This window comes from Hydra vulgaris, chromosome 04 (assembly GCF_038396675.1).
Source record: "Hydra vulgaris chromosome 04, alternate assembly HydraT2T_AEP".
NCBI lineage: Eukaryota > Metazoa > Cnidaria > Hydrozoa > Anthoathecata > Hydridae > Hydra > Hydra vulgaris.
The window spans coordinates 10,744,085-10,764,962 of NC_088923.1; the positions used below are offsets into that span (position 1 = coordinate 10,744,085).

Consider the following 20,878-nt stretch of genomic DNA (forward strand, 5'->3'; position numbering starts at 1 on the left):
TTATTATTATTTATTTATTTATTTTTTTGTATTAATTTGAGATATGCTGACAGTGTAATTTATTATTTATCTATAGAGTTAATATAATATGCTTTAGGTAATACTGGAGATAAACATGCTTTAATCATGGATGAAGTTGATGGTATGGCTGGAACAGAAGACAGGGGAGGAATGCAGGTATAAATAAAATGCACTTTTTTTTAATTCAAAAATAATTATAACAATAATTCATAGTTTTATTATAGATAATAAATTTAAAAAAGCTTAAACAGTTTTAAAAACAAAGAACCATTCATGATAACAGGGCTCAATTTAATGGTCAGATATTGGACATTGTCTGGCTTAAACCTCAGATTGTCCTATCAATTTAAAAAGTAATCTGACATTTTGACTGACGGGAATTGAGTTCTACAAAATAAATACTTTATTATTGAAGAAAATCAATTAGCTTTAAAATAAAATTCAAAAAACTTGAATTGAAAATTACTTTTTGTTACATTTTTAATTGCATTTGAAAAAAATTACTTTAAAACTCATCTTTTGAAATTTTTTATTAAAGTTACGCAAAACCCTTTTACAAATTTTATTTACTTCTATTGATTGTTTAATAAGTTAACAAATTTTATTTAAATTATTGAAAAGTGAAATTAAATTATTAAAAAGAAAAAAGTATAATATTTTTAAGTTGTATAAACATTTTTTTCCAAAAGTTGCACACACAAAATTGTTTAAAAATAACGTAGCCATGTTAAAATTTTTAATCTAAAATTTTTAAACAATTCTTTGTAAAAATAAAAACAAAAAAATAATAAAGTAATCAAATCACGATTTAATTTAAATTATTCATAATTTAAATTAACAAAAAAAAAATCTTTTAAAAGATTATTTGAAAAACATGGAAAAATAGTTTTAAGCGTTGAAAATTATCTTAAAAAATTCATACCTACTAAAAAAAATTTAAATATAACATTTAATTTACACGTAAAGCGTTTGTTTTAAACAATCATTATAATTAGTTTTTAATTTTTTTTAAAGCCTTTGCATAAAATAAAAAATTTTTAAAAATTTTTAATTGAGCACTGCGATAAATGAACATAAAAATCCATTAGATAGTAAACTGCTTGAGAAGAAATGTATTCACTTGATAAAAATTTATATAAGTATATTTTTAAATTATTGTATATTCTGTTTAAAATTTTTAATTGTTTTTATTTTTTTTTTGTACTTTATTCCACTAAGACTGCCTTTTTTTTATATGTTGTGCACCAAACAACAAAGATTTGAAAACTTAAGTGTTTTATTATTTTTTATGTCTTTATTTTCTTAAATATTTTCCTAATATATTTTTTTATTTACTTTATTTAAATTAATTTTTTTAATTTTTTTGTAGGAACTTATTCAACTCATAAAAAAAACAAAAATCCCAATCATATGCATGTGCAATGATCGTAATCATCCAAAAGTTCGAAGTCTTTCAAATTACTGCTTCGATCTGCGTTTTTATAAGCCACGTGTTGAACAAATCAAAGTATAAATTTGAATTTTCATGATTAAAAAATATCTTATTCTTTACTGAAAGTTTTTTTAATTGTTTCACTTTGTTATGGACATTTTATTTGTTATTTTTTGATTATCAGAGACAGTTAACTAACTTATCTATATTTCTACAAGTAAACTAACTTTTCTACTTTGTCTACGTGTAAACTAACTTATCTACTTTGTCTACGTGTAAACTATCTTATCTACTTTGTCTACATGTAAACTAACTTATCTATTTTGTCTTCATGTAAACTAACTTATCTACATTTTTGCATAGGGTTTTGCAATGAGTGTAGCAGCACGTGAAGGTTTTAAAATTCAACCTCAAGCTATGGAGCAAATTGTTGTTGGTGCAAACCAAGATATTAGACAAGCAAGTTTTTGTTTTACTAACAAGTTAATTATTGCTAAAATTATTTTTTTTTTAAGGGAGTTCTCAGTTCAATCCTTCCAATTTTTGTCATATTGAACTCAGGCCTTTTAATTATTTTAAACAAAGCCAATGTGTGGATTGATTTAAAATTAAAAAAAAAAAATATATGGTAATAAAAAATAAGTCAAGTTTTATTTATATTTTGTATTTTGATTACACTTTATTTTTAATATATATATATATATATATATATATATATATATATATATATATATATATATATATATATATATATTTGTTCTGGACATGGCATTACTGCTCTGATTGTTTATTTTTGTCTTTGAATCACATTTTCTTGTTTCAGAGACTTTTATGGTATAGGGAAGTCGAGGGGATAGTGTTCCTCTTTATAGAGGAACATTATACCCTCGACTTCCCTATACCATACATTCTTTTATGTACGCATAGCTATGCACACACATGCCACCTCTAATATGCTAGCCCTGATTAAGGCAGACTTGTATTTCAGGCAACCTTTTTTTTCAGTCTGCATAAAACAGGTTTTAGCAATGTTGTGGCTAATATTCCAGTGGCCCCCCCAAAAATAACCTGTCATTAGGGTTTCAAAATCCTCCGAATTTTACCACTAGGTATTGCAAAAAAAAGGCTCCTTAAATGACCCCTTATTGTAAAATAAAAAGAGTATAGGACTATGGTACCTTTAGTAACCCCTGCAGTTACAGGGTATGAAGAAGAGTGCTGTCCATCAAGGACAACTTTTATACTACGATTGGTAAGGAAGGATTCAATAATCTTAAAGATGTTACCTGATACATCGTAAGAAGAATGCTTATGGAGAAGACCAGCATGCCATACTTTATCAAAAGCTTTAGAAATGTTGAGAGCCTTAGCCTCTCTACATCTATCTAATCCACGATAAAACCTATTGGATTTTACTGTTAGCAAATCAGCTGTAGAATGAGAAAATAAAAATCCATATTGATGATTAGAAAGGAAGTTGTTAGATGAGTGATTAAATGTTTGCTAATTAGTCTCAAAAACTTTGCCCATGATTAGAAGAAGATTAATGGGATGGTAGTTAGATGAGTCAGATTGCTCTCCAGAGTTTTTGAAAATAGGGATAACAGATGTCGCTTTTTAGCTGGCTGAAAAACAAGACTCATATAAATTAAATAGTTTTGAAAGTATAGATGACAACTCCGGAGAACACTTCTGCAGGAAATCACTTTAAATACAGAAGCTGGAGTGATAAAAATGTCTAAGCAATGGATCAATCTGTTTGTCAGCTATACCAGGAGAGAGGGCTTGGTCAATTTGATCAGAAATAACAGTGAAAAGAGTGCAGTCTTGAGATGAAGGAGAGCATTATAGAACAAAGAGAAAAGTGATAGAGTGAAATGGTGCTAAACAAAAGTGCATAAAAGAATATTCTGTGGATTCAAATCTAGTTTCCCGACAAATGGGTGAATTGTTGCAAATGTAAATGCCCAGACCAAGTATGTGACTATTGGAGTCTTTACAAATTAAAGGAAGATAACCATCAACACTAAGATCACAAGATGAGACTGTCGAACTCAAATTAGTTTCTTAAAGAGCAAGTAGGTCTGGCGAACTTTGCAAGACTCAACAGAAGAAAAGTTACTTTGAAAACCACAAGTATTAGTGAATGATAAATATAGAGAACTTGGTGATGACAATGGTTTTTTGTGTTTTATAATTTTTGGTACTTTAGTCATTTTTAAACTTGTTAAAGGACTTGACTCAAAACACTGATTGTATTCAGTACACTATTTAAGAGTCCAAGCAATTGCCTCATTACTATTAATAAACCCTAAGCCGTAACAAAGGGCTCCAAATGTGGCCTTGAAAATGCACACCAAAAGCACGAACTCGGACACCATCCATGCACAACATGGCATTGTTAGTACTTTAATATTTTACAGCTGTTGATGGAATCCGCCTCTCTATGAGCTACCACAGAGTTTGGAAAACCTGACTACCAACCAGCCTCAGAACCATAAAACTGAGTTTTAGAGCTGTACCCTCATTAGGAGATAATAGAATGAGTTGCCTAGTCATAAAAATAGAGACAAGCAAAACCTATGGATTGAGTCATGTAGATCCAGCATTCAACATCCAATACTGGAAACAATCTATTATAAATACATTTATGTCAACCTAATAGATGAAGGCTGGTCAACAGGTAGAATCTGGTTACCCCTTAAGTCTTTGCCTAAGCAGCCTTCTACAAGACATTAGCCGGATGCATTAAACTTCTGCCCAAGATGAGTATTTTTATTGAGACACTATCTCTATTAAAGAACTCACTATCTTTTTATTTTGGAACAAAGGATTTAACTGAGAAAAGGTAAATTCTTTACTGATATACAGTTGTGGTTAGTTAGAGATTCTAATTTCTCTCTAGATATGCTGTTATAAGATTTGTGGTTATTCCTATTTCTAATTCAGTATTACATCATTGATGATGTAATACTGAATTAGAAAAATATTGGTTTTTGTACATTGGTTTTATATATATTCTTTGAAGCTGGTGAGCTTCAAAGACTTATATAATTATGCCGACTTTTGTAATTATGCTGTTGATAATAATCAGTCTGGGCTAATTCAGGTGAATGAGTTGGGTAATATCCTTCAGTTAAATTAAAATAATTTTTTGCCTAGTTGATTTTACGACATGTTGTCTCATGTTGTCATAGAGAAAACAAATTTTGTGTTGCTCTATGCACTATGATGCATGCCTCACCACACTAAAAGTAATATTTTTTTTGGATGAAGATCAGTTTTGGGCTTGTTATTAACTTTAGATAAGGGCTGAACCTTTGGCACTTCTGATGTGATAAATATAGAGGACCCATTTCTCATTAATAGCAATTTATGAAAGTATTAATTTCATCAGTAATTTTATCAGTATTCATTATTAATTTCATTCATTATTAATTTCATTCATTGTCAAGCCAACTCATAGTACTCGTTTTAGATAGCAAAATGATTCAAAGTCTAAGTCTAAGTATTGCAAAGGATCACGCCTTTGACAAGTGGTGTTAGTGCAGGTGTTGGGCTCCCGAAAATGTCATAGATGATCGCCATTCATTCCGGTAGAGAGATTTGCTTTACATTAAAACCAAAGATTGGTTAATGGGTTAGTGTGTGAATGAACAGTTTCTACATATGCAAGAGAGCTTATATGTAAATAAAATTTCTTATCAATTTTTTTTTTTTTTTTGTAAATAAAGTTGATCTCTCAGATGTTTTCGGAAAATCATGTAAGAACACAACAACAATATAGACACAAAAGAGAAGTTGTGTGTAAGAACACAATAATTGAATAAAATTCTTCAGTTGTTCATTAAAAAGCACATCAAAAAAAAAAAAGATCATTAGTGCATTAAATATTTCCAGATATTTTTATTTTAATTTAGTTTTTATTTTTAAAAATACTCATAATTTCTTAATTACTTTGATTTATTTCATAATTACTTTTTTTCCTATTTTTATTCAGGTTTTGCACAATTTGCAAATGTGGAACAGTACAAAAAGTGTCTTAAATTATGACGAAGCAAAATCTAATGCGAATGACGCAAGCAAAAATATAAAATTGGTAACTATAAAATTTTAACTTTGAAAGTTGCTGTTAGCACATAAATAATTATAAAAGTTTTTTTAATTTTTTTTTTAATTTCAGTATATGTATATATATATATATATATATATATATATATATATATATATATATATATATATATATATATATAAACTAAAAATATATATATATATACATATATATATTTATATATATATAAACTAAAAAAATATATATTTATGTATATATATGTATATATATACATACATATATATATATATATATATATATATATATATATATATATATATATATATGTATGTGTGTATGTATGTATGTATATATAAAAATTACTGAAAACACTTATCTAACTTTTATCTTCAACATCATGTGTATATATATATAAAAATTAAAAATATATTTATATATAATAAATATATATAAATAAATATATATAAGTATATAATAAAAGCAACTTTTTATTTAATTTAAATTAATATTATATAATTATCATTAATTTAATAAACATTTTGATAATATTTTTATGCTTTAATGTTTTTTATGTTTTTTTTCTTATTTTTTAAATTCATTTTTATTTTATTTTCATTCTTTTATTAGTTTTTGTATTAATTTGTTTTAATTTTATATATATTTTTATATTTTACATATATAATTTTCATATTTTTATATTTTACATATATTATTTGCATATACTTAATTTTACATATATTATTTAGATATTTTTATATTTACTTTTTTTATTTTACATATGTTTTATTAAAAATTTGTAGGGACCATTTGATATTGTAAAGCAGTTGTATACAGCTAACGACTGCTCAAAGATGTCTTATAATGAAATTACTGATCTATTCTTCATGGACTATTCTTTTATACCCTTGTTTATGCAGGAAAACTATTTGTATACCAATCCTGCTAAAGCAAGGTATTTGTTTATTTTTATTACATTATTATTTGTTTTTATAATAATAAAAAGTTAATTTTAAGAAGGAGAAAAGTTCTGATTAGTAAACAGATAAAAACTTTTCTATGAGTAATGGTTTCAAGATATTTGTTGAATCTTTCCAACAAATTTTTTGAAAAAACTATTAATAATGCTAAAGATTAAAGTGAAAATATGTGGAGTCTAATAGTATAATAATTGTTTATAAATAAAGTATATTTATAAACACATCATTGTTTATGTATATTTATAAAATAATAATTGTTTATAAATAAAGTATATTTATAAACACATCATGTAATATTTGAACTAACTATTAAAATATCTTGTTCGCGAACATGCAATGTTTATGCGGACATGCAATACTACAAGGAAACTGACAATGTTTTAGTGTAAAGATTTGATAAAGCTAGTTGAACCAAGAATAAATCCCCAGAAACACCTGTTAGATCTTGACCATCAATATTGTGTTGTGCTATTGTAACATTATTTAGGTTCAATGGCATTGTCCAGCATTAGGAAATTATAATTTTTTTAAAGCTGAAATTTGTATATAATTATGCTTTTTGTGAGACCCAGATTGACATATTTTTAAAAAACATTCTTTTTTTTTTGATAATATTTATGACCTAAATTTTTCAAGGGTGTTAGGTGGCATCAAAAAAAATAAAAAAGCAATATACATGAACATATAAGAAAAAAAAATTTTTAGTATAAAACATTTGTTAGTACTTTGTATGGTCGTTTTTAGAACAGCCTCTATTCTTTGCAGCATTGACTGACTAAAACCATGACACATTGCCACATTTTACAATGTCCAATTCTTGTGTACTATTCAAAATTTAAAACACTCACAGATATTTTTTTGAGAAAAACATGACTTAGATACAGCACAGTACGATTGAAAGTTAAAGGCCTTGACAAGGTGTCAGGCACTTACATTCATATCGTCAGGCAGTTGAGTAAAAATTTGTGAGCTTGAAATCTGTTTTTTGTGTCAAATTGTCCTTCACAGCCAAACAGTGTACCGTGTTGATAGTTTTTAAAGTGTAATTCTTTCATTAGGCAACCTTAGCAAATCTTAACTTTGCAATCAATTGTAAATATGTTTTCCATGAGAGGTTAGTAATGAAAATCTAAGAAGGTGCAAAAAAAGGACTCAGTAAGAAGTTGCCATTCATTAATATAGGAATATCAACAGCAATGCGATTGTTGTTTGCAGTAAATAACTGAGTTTTATTGGAGTTAAAATTTACTGGCCACTGCAAGCCCCAACCTGTTATAGAATTAAGATCAGGTTTAAGTTTCAGCCTGTTTCAAAGCGATAGAAAAACGAAGATTTTTTGTCAAGACAGGCGTATAAAGGCGAGTTGTCAGCAAAAAATTTTAAAGAATGGAGGTAATAATACAGTAAAAGGATGTGAGTTTGCTAAATCACAAACCAAGAATAAATGAGTTTTGGTTAATTGAACTAGAGATGATAGTTCATTTGAGCAGCAACCATAATAGTATTTATAGAAGGAAAAAAAAGAGATGCAACCTTAGGACGATGGGAGAGTGGCTTGGCTGATAAAGCAAACCTAACTACATTTATAATGTGCTTTTGGAACTTGTCTGAGAGTGAGGATTAGCTGCCTGTTCTAAAAAATGAAGACTTTATATCAAGACAAGAGTATTAGGCTGTCAGCAAAAAGAGCCGCTTTAGATGTAAGATTGTCAGGAAGATTGTTATTGAAGATAAGAAACAACACAGGAGCAAAGATAGAAACTTGCGGTACTCTAAGTTACTGGAAATTAAGAGGAGTGTTCTTTAAGAATGACTTTAATACTGTGGTTCAAAAGAAATGATTTAATAATTATAGAATTTTTATATGAAGAAACTCAACAGGACCAAGGATAGAACCCTAATGTACCCCAGAAATTACTGGAAATGAAAAAAAATGTTGGCCTTCGAAGATAACTTTAACACTGCTATTAGAAAGAAATAGTGGAGAAGACCAACATGCTAAACTTTATCAAAAGTTTTAGATTTTTCAAGAGCAATAGCCCTTGCCTTGCTGCTTTCATCTAATGTACTGTAGAATCTTTCCATTACAGCATTTAGCAAGTCAGTAAATTATTAGACTTAACACTCAAAGACCTTGCTTATAATAGAGAGAAGACTGATTGGACAATAGTTTGAGTGATCAGAGTGTTAGAACCACACTCCAGAGTGTTGGATGCCATTTTCCAGCAGACAGGAAAACAAAAGAGAATAGGAGAGAGTTCTGGAGAACACTTTTGCAAGGCTATGATAGGAATTTTATCTGGACTACAAGCAGTAGAAGTATTTTAAAAAAATCATTTTTTCAGACTTGAGCAACAGAGGCTGGAGTGGTTTGAATGTCTAACAATGGGTTAACCTGTTTAACTGAAATCGTAGGAAGAGTATGGCCATAGATTCAAAAGCCAAATTAAAAGAAAAGTTCTTTGCAAATAGTTTAGCTTTATCCTTGGGAAGGTAATAAGATCAAACCTATGAATTAGAGATGGACTTACCTGTTAATGAGACTTGAAGATTTTCTAAAAGACTCTAGAGCTTAACTTCTGAGATTAACTTCTACAAAAGAGAGTTGTAGTTTTGAAAAAGATGAAAAAAATGATTACAATTAGATATAGCAGCTACATAAGAAGGTGAAAACCATGGAGTAGAATGAAGCTTGACTTGGAATCGACAAAAAGGAATAAAAGTTTCCATACCTGCCTGGATCCAGGAGATTGTGTAGGAGGCACATTTATCAGCAGAGAGAGAAAATACACCACCCCAAAGACCATCGCAAATCATGAAAAGAATCCCAGTCAGTTTTGGGGTAAAAAGTAAGGTGAAAGAGTGAAGAGGTGCTAAGTGCTTCCACTAACAGAGAGGTCAGATGATTCAAACCTGACAAATAAAAGAATTGAAGCAAAGTTTTTGAAAAGTTACTTCAAAGGCCACAAGTGTTTGTGAAAGGTATAATGAAACAGTAAGGTGGTATTGATGGTTTTTTATATTTAATAATATTGGTTATACCTATCCTCAAAACCATTAAACTGAGTTTTAGAGCAGTACCCTCATTAGAAGGTAACAGAAAGAGTTGCATAGCCATTATCAAAGAGGCACAAGCAAAAATTTATGATTAGGGTCAAGAAGATCAAGGATTCATCATCCTAGGCAGGAAACAATGTAACAAGTTTACATCTCATCAGTCTAATAGATAAAGGGGTTCAAAGCTGGTCATTAGAATTATTCCATTTACCCCTAAAGTCTTTGCCTAGTTGACCTTTTACGAGACAGTAGCTGTATGCAGTCAACATGTGTCCAAGATGAGTATTTTTATTAAGACACCATCTTTAGTCTTTACTCAACCAAGAGCCCAATGGCAGGGGAATTTTAAGTCTGAGTTTATTTCTCCTAGCTTTTGGTAATACTGGATTACCATGATACCAGTAGCAGGGTGATCATGATGATTCTGAACCTGACCTAGAGTAGTTAAAACAAGTTATAAAATTTTAATAATTTATTTCTCAATTTTAACTTTGATAAAAGAAAGGTGTTCTTGATTAGTGATTTTGAATTAGTTAAAAAATAAATCATGTCATAAATAATATTGCCAATTGATAAGTATGGCCCAATAAATATGCCCTTTCAAGACTTCATTATAAAGAAAATTTTTTTGGTAATTTATATTGAAGTCTTTTGATATTTATAGAATTATATATGTTAAATTATATATATATATACTTGTGGGCATATCGTTTTATTAGTGTTTTTTTGTTTCGAGGACATTTTGTTTTATTATTAGGTCAATAAAATTCAATAGTTAATCAGTTATACATTTGTTATTCACATTTAATGGCTTTCTATTTCAGTTGCTAGGTAAAGTAATATGTTGTTCAAGAGGAGCTATTTAAACACAGAGAAAAACATGAAAACCTGGGCAAAAGATTAGAATAATTTTAAGAAGCATTAAGAAAACACAACAAATGCCCCATAAAGTACAGAAGACATTCTTGTTTCCACTGCAATACGGAGAGGAGACTTGTTTAATTGCTGTGAAGCTTAAAGACCTTAGGAGCAAAATAATGAATTTTCTGCACCTGATAAAGCTATTTATGCAACTAGCAAAACTTTTGCAAGATTATGAGCAAAAAGAAATAAACTTTGATGCATTAAATGTTTTACATGATTAAATGAACTGTTTTACATGATTAAGCTGAAAGGTTAGGATAAAATATCTGTAAATTTTAAGTTATGAGCAAGGACCAGGTTTATTTATCTGGCAAAACTGCTAGTGACAAGATTATCCACCCATCATAGTGAATTAAGGCTATGGAAGTGACTGTGTGCAGGCTGTCCACGCTCTCCAGCTCAGTGCCACCTGATTAATCTGAAATTAGCACAGACTCTTCCAACAAAGACTTTTCCTGGGATAATTAAATGCACCATCAACTAACAAAAGAAAACTTAACTCAAGTATTGCAAGATGGCTTGTTATAAGCTCAAAGCTGTTATCCCATGGAACAAAAAATAGGTTGCATCAGTTTTTGGTGAAGGCATTCAAATCCTAACCCCATATCAGTGATTAATCCACAAGGCTATCTATGTAGGTGCTCATCAGATGAGGATGCACTTATCTGAAAAAATAGTGCATACACTTTGAGTATGCTCTGGTTCTCAAAAATATTCAGGGCTTTAGATATCAAACAGTGATCTTCAAGAAGGAAGCAAAAAAAAAAGGCAAAACTGAGATCACATTATATGTGTACACACACACCCAAGCCTTAACCCTCAATGTAGCAGCACTCCTTTGCATGTTTTCCCTAATATTACAGCAATAAATTACTATTTTAATATGATTTAAATATATATTTAAAAAAATTGTAAATATATATATATTTATATTTCAAAAAAATATTTAAGTAATGGGTTTCTACTTTACACGATCTTCTAAGATACAGCTTACTACAGAGGCTATTCTAAACTGTTTTCGACAGAGTCGATCGTATTTGTCTGCCACCTAAATTAGATTTTGAGGACTTTTTTTTTTTTTCCTACGTATTTTATGGCGAATATTGTTTTTTCGCAAAAAAACACAGATTTTTCGCTAAATTTCTCTGGGATGGAGGGTTATCGCCGCCCAAATTTTTTTCCTAAAATAGCCCGTGACTATAACCATACAACATACTACTCAAAATTTTCATGAAAAATTGGTTACATACTTATAACCAAATATTGGTAACATACTGCTCAAAATTTTTATGGAAACTTAAAAAAAAAAAACATACTTACAACTACTTTTTAAGACTGCGCTCTTTTCGATATTAGTTCTGATCAAATTGACTTTTCCCTTTATAGAAAATTAGTTGGTATAAATTATCTGTATTCTCCTCTATTTTAGAGGAGGTATATGACACTTTTAGCCTTGATGAGATGTTATGTTTATAAATTATTGTTTTAACCTTTTTCTCAGAGGGAATCCTCGTGTTTTGACTTTTTTCAGAGGGAATCCTCGTGTTTTAACCCCTTTTAGAGGGAATCTTCATGTTTTAAATTTTTTTAGAGGGAATCCTCATGTTACACTTGATTTAATAAGTGAAACGGCTGATTCATTTTCGGATAGTGATTTGGTAGATGTTTTAATTCGAGGAGAACAAAGTTGGTCTTTACTTCCTCTTCAAGTAAGTTTTTTAGTTTTAAATTGATTTTTTAATACTCCTTTATCATCTTCTACTAATTTTTTACCACTTCTCATACCCATGCATTTTATACTGTTTACTCCACCTGAATTTCTCAAAAAATTGTTCAGATAATTGTTACACAATTCGATAACGTGTTCATCAATATGATATGCGTGATACAAACACTAGAAAAATTATGAATAACGTTGGACATTTTTATTTTTTTGCTGAAAAAAAAAATTATAAATAAACTAAATTTGATTATTTAACTAAAGTTTTTTTATAAACATGTTTTTAAAAAAAAATTTCATTAACATGAATATGTTTATTAAACATATTAATATGTTCATTTAAACTAAAAAAGTTTTTTTAATTTTAAAAAGTTTAAAATTTGAATAATTTTAAAAGTTGCAAATTTAAATATTAAAAAAAAATGCGAATGCTTAACATTTTGAAAGCCATTATGTTTATTTTGTTCAAAATTTTGTCCTTTGAATACATAATGTCTTTGAAAACTTGCTAGGTTAAAATTTATTTAAAAAAGTGAGTGTTAGTTTAGTGAGTTCAAACATGCATTATTTTAATGTAATTATGGTGAAAATATTAAAAATCGAGTGGATATTTTTGCCTTAAAATTTCTTGATGATCTCAGATCTGATGATAATCTTTAGTGGAAATAAACTTATCTAAAAAACACAAAAGCCTTTACTATAACTTTTTATTATCTATTAATTATGCATTTTTTCAGGGGTTGTTTTCAACAGTTATTCCTTGTGTCAAAATGGCTGGTTATATCGGACAACGAATTGAATTTCCTAGATGGTTGGGAAAAAATTCTTCTATGAACAAGAACCATCGTATTTTACAAGAACTGAAAATGCACATGTCTTTGAGGTATTTTTTATAACATTGCATAATTTTTTTTTTTCATATACATAATCGTTTGTTCATTTTTCTTTTAATTATTGTTATTATTGTTATTATTAATATTATTTTTCCTGTTTTTATTATTATTATTATTATTATTATTATTATTACTATTATTATAAAATTAAAACATCTATTATTTCAAAAAGAAAAAAAAAACAATTATTTCAAAGTATTCATTTTCTCCTCTGATATAGATATATTTTTATGTTCATTATCCATGGCTACACATTAGCGTAGTTTGGACAAGTTTTAGCAATTTTATTTGTGTATTTAAATAACTGAAAAACAACAAAATTTTGGTTAATTATCTGCAAAACAGGCTTTTCCTGGTGTTAACCTGTTCAGATTAAGACTGTGATGCTACCACTAGTAGGATTACCATTTAAGGTTTACGAACTTTTCCCTCGTCCGCAATTAGAGATTTTTATTATGTTTTCTTTCTCCTTAGTAAATCCTTTTACTATGGCCTCACCTGTCCAATGAAGTTAAACCAGTTTAACGTCATGACCTAGACGATTTTCTTTTAGTAGATAATTTTTAATAAAAACAGTTATTTATAATATTAATAACAATGCAATGATTTCAAGTTGAAAATTGGTGGAGTTAAAAGTAAAATAAATTAAATTTTATAAAATATAAAACCATTCTACTTTGATAAAAATGTTAATCGGGTAATAATACTATCTGGATAAACATCGTATCCAGGTTATCTTAGTTTAAAAAATGTCTATACATAACATTTACACAAGTAGTTGATGCTTATAGCATATTACTTTGGATACGCTAGTTAATAACCGTTTTTATAAATGCGTCTGTCATTCATCTAAATTATAGAAATGTTATAATGGTCAATCACATTAAAGGTGAATTCAATTTTCTGCTCTCGTAAGATTCGTGGAGTATGTTGTTTTTTCATAATATATTTTTAATTTTAAACACCGATAAACGATAAAAACATAATATATCTACTCTATTTACTACCATAAACATAAGTTTACAATTTTGTAGCACCCTTTTATTTTAGCAATCATATTTCTTACTTATTAGTTTAATTTTAATTTAGCGCTCATTGTTCGAAATCTGAGGTAAACACAGACTATATTCCTGCTCTAAAGAAGCGACTAACCGATCCATTACTTGATTCTGTAAGATTCTAGTTTGGTTTTAAATACTGAATTTTTTTTTTTTTATGTATATATTTTACTTTGTTTAAAATCTATTAAATAGTTTTTTAAAACAATGAACTTTTAAAATAAAATTTGTTGTCTAGAGCTTGGACTCCTCCGCTGCTGCTAAACTAGTTATTTCAACATTGAATGATTATAATCTTTTAAGAGAGGATTGGGATTCAATTCTAGAAATCAGTAAATGGGGCGAAGAACCCGATATTGCTTCAAAAATCCCTAGCAAAGTATAAACATTTTCATAAAAAACATAAAACATAATTAAGATATGTTTTAGTATCCAAATTTAATACTTTATTTATTTATGCTTACAGGTAAAATCAGCATTCACTCGACTATATAATAAAGAAACACACAAGATTCCTTACACTCTTCACCAAGCTCCTAAAAAAATTAAAGGTGCGAGCCAAGAAAATGTTCTCGAGGATGATGATGAAGATATAGAAAATGAAGATGTAGAAAATGAAGAAGAGGATAGCGAAGATATTAAAAAAGACGCAATGATTTTGATTAAAAAAGAACCAATCTCAAAAGTCTCTGGAAAGGAAAAGCGAGCTGCTGCAACCAGCACAGATAGTAAAAAAAAATCATCTTCAAAGAAAGAAAAATCATCTTCAAAAAAAGGAAAATTAAAAAAATAAATCTGATTGCTTTGTTTTCCAATAAAACAAAGATGCAATCTTACCAAAAGTTTGACAATCTTTTGTTGTTCTCCATTTTTCTATTGTAATTAAAAACATTTTTTCTTTTTTAAGAAGTTGTGCTTTTTATAAATTTGTTTAAAAACGAGTGACAATGACAAGTTGAGCGTTAAAGTTAACTGACTTGATAATATATCGAGCGAGGATTATTATATTATTAAAATTTATTAGTATATATAGTATATAGTATATAAACTGATAGTATATAATATATATTTGATATGTTAATGATTAATATATCAAGCGAGGATTCATTTATCATTAAAGTATTTGCGAACATCACTTGTAACAATGATAAAATTAAATTTTGAAATTTTACCTTATTAAAACATTATTTTTATATTTTTAGATAGTTAATATAGTAGCAATGACGACTAGAGATTTGCTTTCTTTGCACGAAACTGTTTCTCAGTTTGAAGGAATTGTTGAGCAACCGTGCTTTTTTCTGACTTCTTTATGTCCGGATAACTGCGGGCATGGAGGATCAACCGCTGTCTTTGCTATACAAAAGTACTTAAATTATGAAAAGCCTGGTCAATATGGTGACCCTAAATCGGAAAAGTACCACGTTCGTTTAAAAGATTCCGAGGAAGCGACTGGTTTGACAAAAGAACGACTAGATCTTTTAAAGAGTTTGGTAGTTGGAGACATAGTGCTGCTATCTTGGAATCATGATTATGTTCATAAACAAGGTTGCAGTTACCCTGAGAGACCTATTACAAAACTGGTTAGGTTTGAGCGTGATACTGCATCAAATTAGGACATGGCCTAGAAATGAATTTTTATAATAACAAAAATGTTTTTATTATTAAAAACATTTTTGTTATTGGTTTTGTAACAAAATAATTTTTATTTTATATTCTGGTACAATGCATAATTTAACTTTTTTGTAAATCGAGTTATAACAAATCTTATATTTAAAATAACTTTAAATTTTTCTTTTGTTGCGGCAAGCTTTAATTTTCTGAAAACGGCTTTTTGTATTTAAGGGGTCATCCATAAAGGACGTCACGTTAAGTTTATCTAATGGCAAAAAGTAGGAGAATGTTGGCTCTCTTGCGCAGAGAATTTTTTGTAGTATTATAGCGCCTTATGTTCAACGAAAATCTCCGCGGAAGGGAGCCAATAAACTTCTACTTTTGGTTAGTATTTAAATTCTGAAAGACGTCCTTCACAGACGACCCCTTAGAATAAATTTCATCAAGGTCTTTAAAATAGAAGTCTTCATTTTTAAGACTTCATTTTAGCAGCTCAACATTGAATTTTTCGTTTGTCTGCCTTTTTCTAAATATCTTTTAAATGTTTAAGATTTAAATGTCTTTCTGTTTTCATATTTTTAGTGCAGTTTATTATTAACTTGGTATATTTTTTTGCATATTAATTAGATTTTTTTTTTCTAAAGACCTTTGACAAAGGTCAAAACCTTTGTCAAAAGTAAGATTTTCTTTACAAAAGTTGCATTATCTTAACTTTAGGCTCAAGTAACATATTTGATAATGTTGCAATTTAATTAGTTTAATTTCATTCCTTCGTTTATTGTCTGTGTTAATAGAATAAAACGAAATGACAATAAAGTATTATGAGAAAAAGACCAAAACTAACACCTGTTGCTTACCATCATTATTTCCCAACATTCCTTTTCAAACTCCAAACATTTATATGTATATACATGATTGAAGCCTGAGAAAAAACGCCTCAAAATTTTTTCGGGCTCCAATCATCGCAAATTTTTTATAAAACATCCTTATTTGACATAAGTATAAACTTATAAATGTTCAGAGTTTGCTCCATATCTGGAAGTTAGCTCACGCACCAAAAAGTCCTGGCTCCCCCTCTGCATTGATGTGCAACTTATTGTTACTCTTCTGGATTTATATTATGTAAATGGTAAAAAGACGTATACAAGAGGTTGTTTGATCAGTATGTCAAACAAATAAACCTGACAAATGATCACAGTGCAAACATTTATGATTTGTTCTTTAATATCATCATACAAAGTAGGGATGTTACGCAGCTTCGACTCCGGCTCCGAAAGGTCAAAAGTTTCGAATGATTTTCACCTCCGACTTCGGCTCCGATAGTTTTAAACCGGAATTTTAACGAAGATTTAAATTTAGAACGCAGCGCGTTCTATCAAACTTGACTGTTGTATTTCGAAACAATTATATTTTAATATTAAAAGAAGTTAAAGCAAAACATTTAAAGTTGTTTTAGTTGTGAATTTAAAATCTTAGCATGCGTGTAGAATTTAGTATTATTGACGTGATAACTTTATTTACAGACTAAACGATGAAGCCAAAAACAAGCTTTATACGGAAGTATTTCAATGAAGTTGACGCTAATATGGCGAATTTGTAAAATTTTTGGAAAAACGTATTCGAGAAAAAGAGGTACAACTACGTCGTTAAACGGTCATTTAAAGTCTTTACATGGAAGTGAATATAAAGAATTTATTAAACTAGAAGCAGAAAAAAAAGAGCATCTCTTGACTTCAAATCTTTTTTACGAGGCAAAATAAAAATCACTTTCAAAAATGCTTTGAGGAGGAATCAAAAATGGGCTTCTTCTAATCTTAAGTCAATGGAAATGACTTATTTATTTACTAGAAGGTAAAGACGCCAAGGCTCCAGCTAAAAAACGGACAAAGTTGTCATCCCCATCAGCAAATTAACCGAAAACAAATGTTACATCTATTTTATCAAATGATGAGTAGTGATGATGAGGATGTTAGCACTACAACAAACACCTAAGTTTTTGATAAACTTATTGTATGGAAGTTATTGCTTAATGAATACAACAAAGAAAAAGGAATACTAATGAGTGAAGATCCCTTGCTATGGTGGAGTGAAAATAAAAAAATTTAAAACACTGTATTCGATTGCCCGCCAATATTTATCGTGTCCACCAGGCTCAGTGGCAAGTAACATGAATAATTTTTTTTACTTTACCTCCGACTTCGATAAATTTAATTTAAAATCTTCGATTCCGACTCCGGCTCCGATAAAGTTACCTCCGTAACATCCCTAATACAAAAATATTGTCGCAATGGTTTAAGCAAAAATTGACTGTTGTCCATTTAAATCAACAGACAGCTACGTAAACTAAGTAATGTTTTTATCAATAATTTTTCTTAATTAGTAACAAGATCAGATGATAAACATCTTTCTGCTTTTGATTATTTAAAACATTATTTTCAGTTGATAGTTTACAATAGTTTTATAATCAACATAAGCTAATTAAAATCAACACACTAAACTGTATAAGGCAATACAAACAGACACATATATCGTGAGTTTTAAAAAAAAAAATTATTACATATAAAACAAGTTACATAGTAAATAATATAAATGTCAATAAATACAACAAATTGATTATTTTTTGACGTAAAAAATTAAAAAATTATTTTTGACAGAATTTACAAAAACAAGATTTTCCGTACCATTTTAAAATACTTTTTTTGAACATCTTTAGACAATTTATTGACATAGTTTCGTTGTCTTGGGAGTTCCATAGCGAGGTTGCTCTATATAAGTTACTTTTTATGAACTTATGTTTAGAGACTATGGGTGGGAGTACTAATTTTAAGAGATTATTGGTGGGAGTACTAATGTTTAACTAGAGACTATGGGTGGGAGTACTAATTTTTTACTACAAACTAGAGACTACAAGTGGGAGTACTTATTTTAAGAGATTATTGGTGGGAGTACTAATGTTTAACTAGAGACTATAGGTGGGAGTACTAATTTTTTACTACAGCGAAGACTTAACGGCAGGGATTTTTTGATAAAATGATCTAACATAAATTTTGGATTTAAACCATTTATAGATTTAAAAACTTCCGTTCATAAAAACCTTAAATTTCTGAGGTGGATTCTTGGGTTATACAACCCAATATTACACTTCTCTTGTGTATATAACTTGCTGTGTTGCTTAGTGACAAGATGTTGTGTATATATCTTAATATGTTGCTTTTAAGCTAATACATGGAAAAAAATTACAAAAAATAACTTTTATGAAAATAATAGAATTTTATATAATATATAAAATTCTATATTATTATTAATAAATTCTATATTATAATTCTGTATCAAATATATATTATATAAGAATTTTATAGATAATTTAACCTTGGAAAACCCACCTGATTTAATAGTTTCAAATACGAGATGTCGTAATAATATTACGACATCTCGTATTGTGTGTGAAACTTCATATTATGAAGTTTCACAGACAATGAATAAAAAAGTCCATAGAAATACCGTTTCCATAGAGATACCGTTTCTTAACAAACCGTGTTATTAACAGTTTGAATAACTTAGATCAAAATATTGCAGATTTTAAAACACTTAAAGAGTCTAAATCAAAGTTGGACTTATTTTTAACATAAATCTGCTGTTAAAGCCTAGATTACCTTGAGTCCGTACATTGTTATTGTATATATACACAGTTATCATTAAATAAATAATTGTTTACTAGAATTTGGCGTTGCTTCAGAGTACAAGTAGGGGAGATGGGGGCGCATTGATCGCCGTAGGAGTGTTTTGAAAATTGCGCAGAACCTGAAAGAGATGTAAAAAATTAACTACGAAACACATGTAGAACTATCTGGCTTTTGGAATATATAAATATTTTGATTTAAAAAAATGATAAACATGAATAATTTTAACTTTTAAACAACCCTCTCAAAAGATCAATGTACCCCAAACTATGGGGTACTATGATCTCCGACTTGGGGCACATTGATCTTATATGCGTAATATTATCTAAACGTTTAACACTTCTATAACTAAATCTTGTAAATAATTTAGTCAAAGGGTAATATTGTATAACATATAATACATCTAAATTTTTTAATTATTTTTTAAATATAGCAGTTAAACCCACTAGTCTAATTTTTAATTAAAAAATGTATAAATCACAGCAGCTATAAGCTACCCGCTTTATATACGTTTAAAACTTTACAACAACTTGAAATTTATAAGAACTGAAATATAAAGACTGAAATAAGAATACAACTTTTAAGTTTACAAAACTTGTTAAAAGTACAATATTTTGATTAAGAATATTTCATCATTTGTGAAAGTCAAGTTGTGAAGCAGCTTTTGGTTTACATTGTTTTTTATTCCTAAGCAAGTAATTCTTAGTTTCTTTCTTATCTTTTGTGGAGACTTTTTGTTGATTTTTGGTTTGCTTTAAAATTTTCTTTTCTTTTGACAAACGAATTTCATTTCTGACAGGAGTATCAGTCAAGATCCTTGTTTTTAACTGCCTACTTTTAACATTTTTTTTTCTGGCAGATGCTTTTGGGTAAGGTTTTAAAACCTCAGGTGAGATTATAGAAGCAACACTTGTTGACACTTTGTTTAAAATACTTGTTTCAATATTTACTATAGTTATTTCAGACTCTATGTGATTAACATGTGCTGGTATCATTTCAGATTCCATGTTATTGACAGGAGTGATAGTAACTGTATCTGGAGCAGCTCTATCTGTAACTGATGATGGTAAATATTCGTCATCTTTGAAAATTTCAGAATTGAATGGCTCAATGCCAGCTACTCTAAATCCTGTCTGTATATTAGATGGTGAGAAAGCTTTTGTATACGGTTCTCGAACTATTGAAACAATATCATAAATGGTCATTGGTTTTGGGTTTGAAACCATCCAATTATCACATGCAGAATTGTAAAACCTTTTCAATGGTCCAAAAACAGTTCTATCTAATGGCTGCAATTTATGGCTGCAATGGGGAGGAAAACTTATCATTGTAATTCCGTGTTGAATTGCAAGCTCCAAGCCTTTAACAGAAATATGACTTTCATGACTGTCGAGAAGTAACAAAACTGGAGATTCCTGAGAACAGTTTGAATA

The 20,878-nt window shown here is 28.7% G+C and overlaps 2 protein-coding genes across 2 annotated transcripts in view; both read left to right on the forward strand.

Moving 5' to 3' along the window:
• Positions 1–14,947, forward strand: part of rfc1 (replication factor C large subunit) — a gene marked incomplete at its 5' end in the record, with an annotated part of 49,402 nt that extends 34,455 nt beyond the window's left edge. The window contains 10 exon segments of the mRNA NM_001280932.1: positions 98–177; positions 1,391–1,528; positions 1,817–1,912; positions 5,454–5,552; positions 6,326–6,477; positions 12,075–12,192; positions 12,941–13,086; positions 14,186–14,267; positions 14,393–14,533; positions 14,621–14,947. Coding sequence (NP_001267861.1) covers positions 98–177; positions 1,391–1,528; positions 1,817–1,912; positions 5,454–5,552; positions 6,326–6,477; positions 12,075–12,192; positions 12,941–13,086; positions 14,186–14,267; positions 14,393–14,533; positions 14,621–14,947 — 1,379 coding nt within the window.
• A 375-nt stretch (positions 14,948–15,322) lies between these two features.
• On the forward strand, positions 15,323–15,933 carry flp (protein). Its single transcript, XM_065795424.1, has one exon. The coding sequence runs from the start codon at positions 15,375–15,377 to the stop codon at positions 15,765–15,767; it is 393 nt and encodes a 130-aa protein (XP_065651496.1). The 5' UTR covers positions 15,323–15,374; the 3' UTR covers positions 15,768–15,933.
• The last annotated feature ends 4,945 nt before the right edge of the window (positions 15,934–20,878 follow it).

Excerpts from the sequence above, each read along its gene's own strand:
- flp (XM_065795424.1), top strand. The coding sequence starts at position 15,375 with ATGACGACTAGAGATTTGCTTTCTTTGCACGAAACTGTTTCTCAGTTT.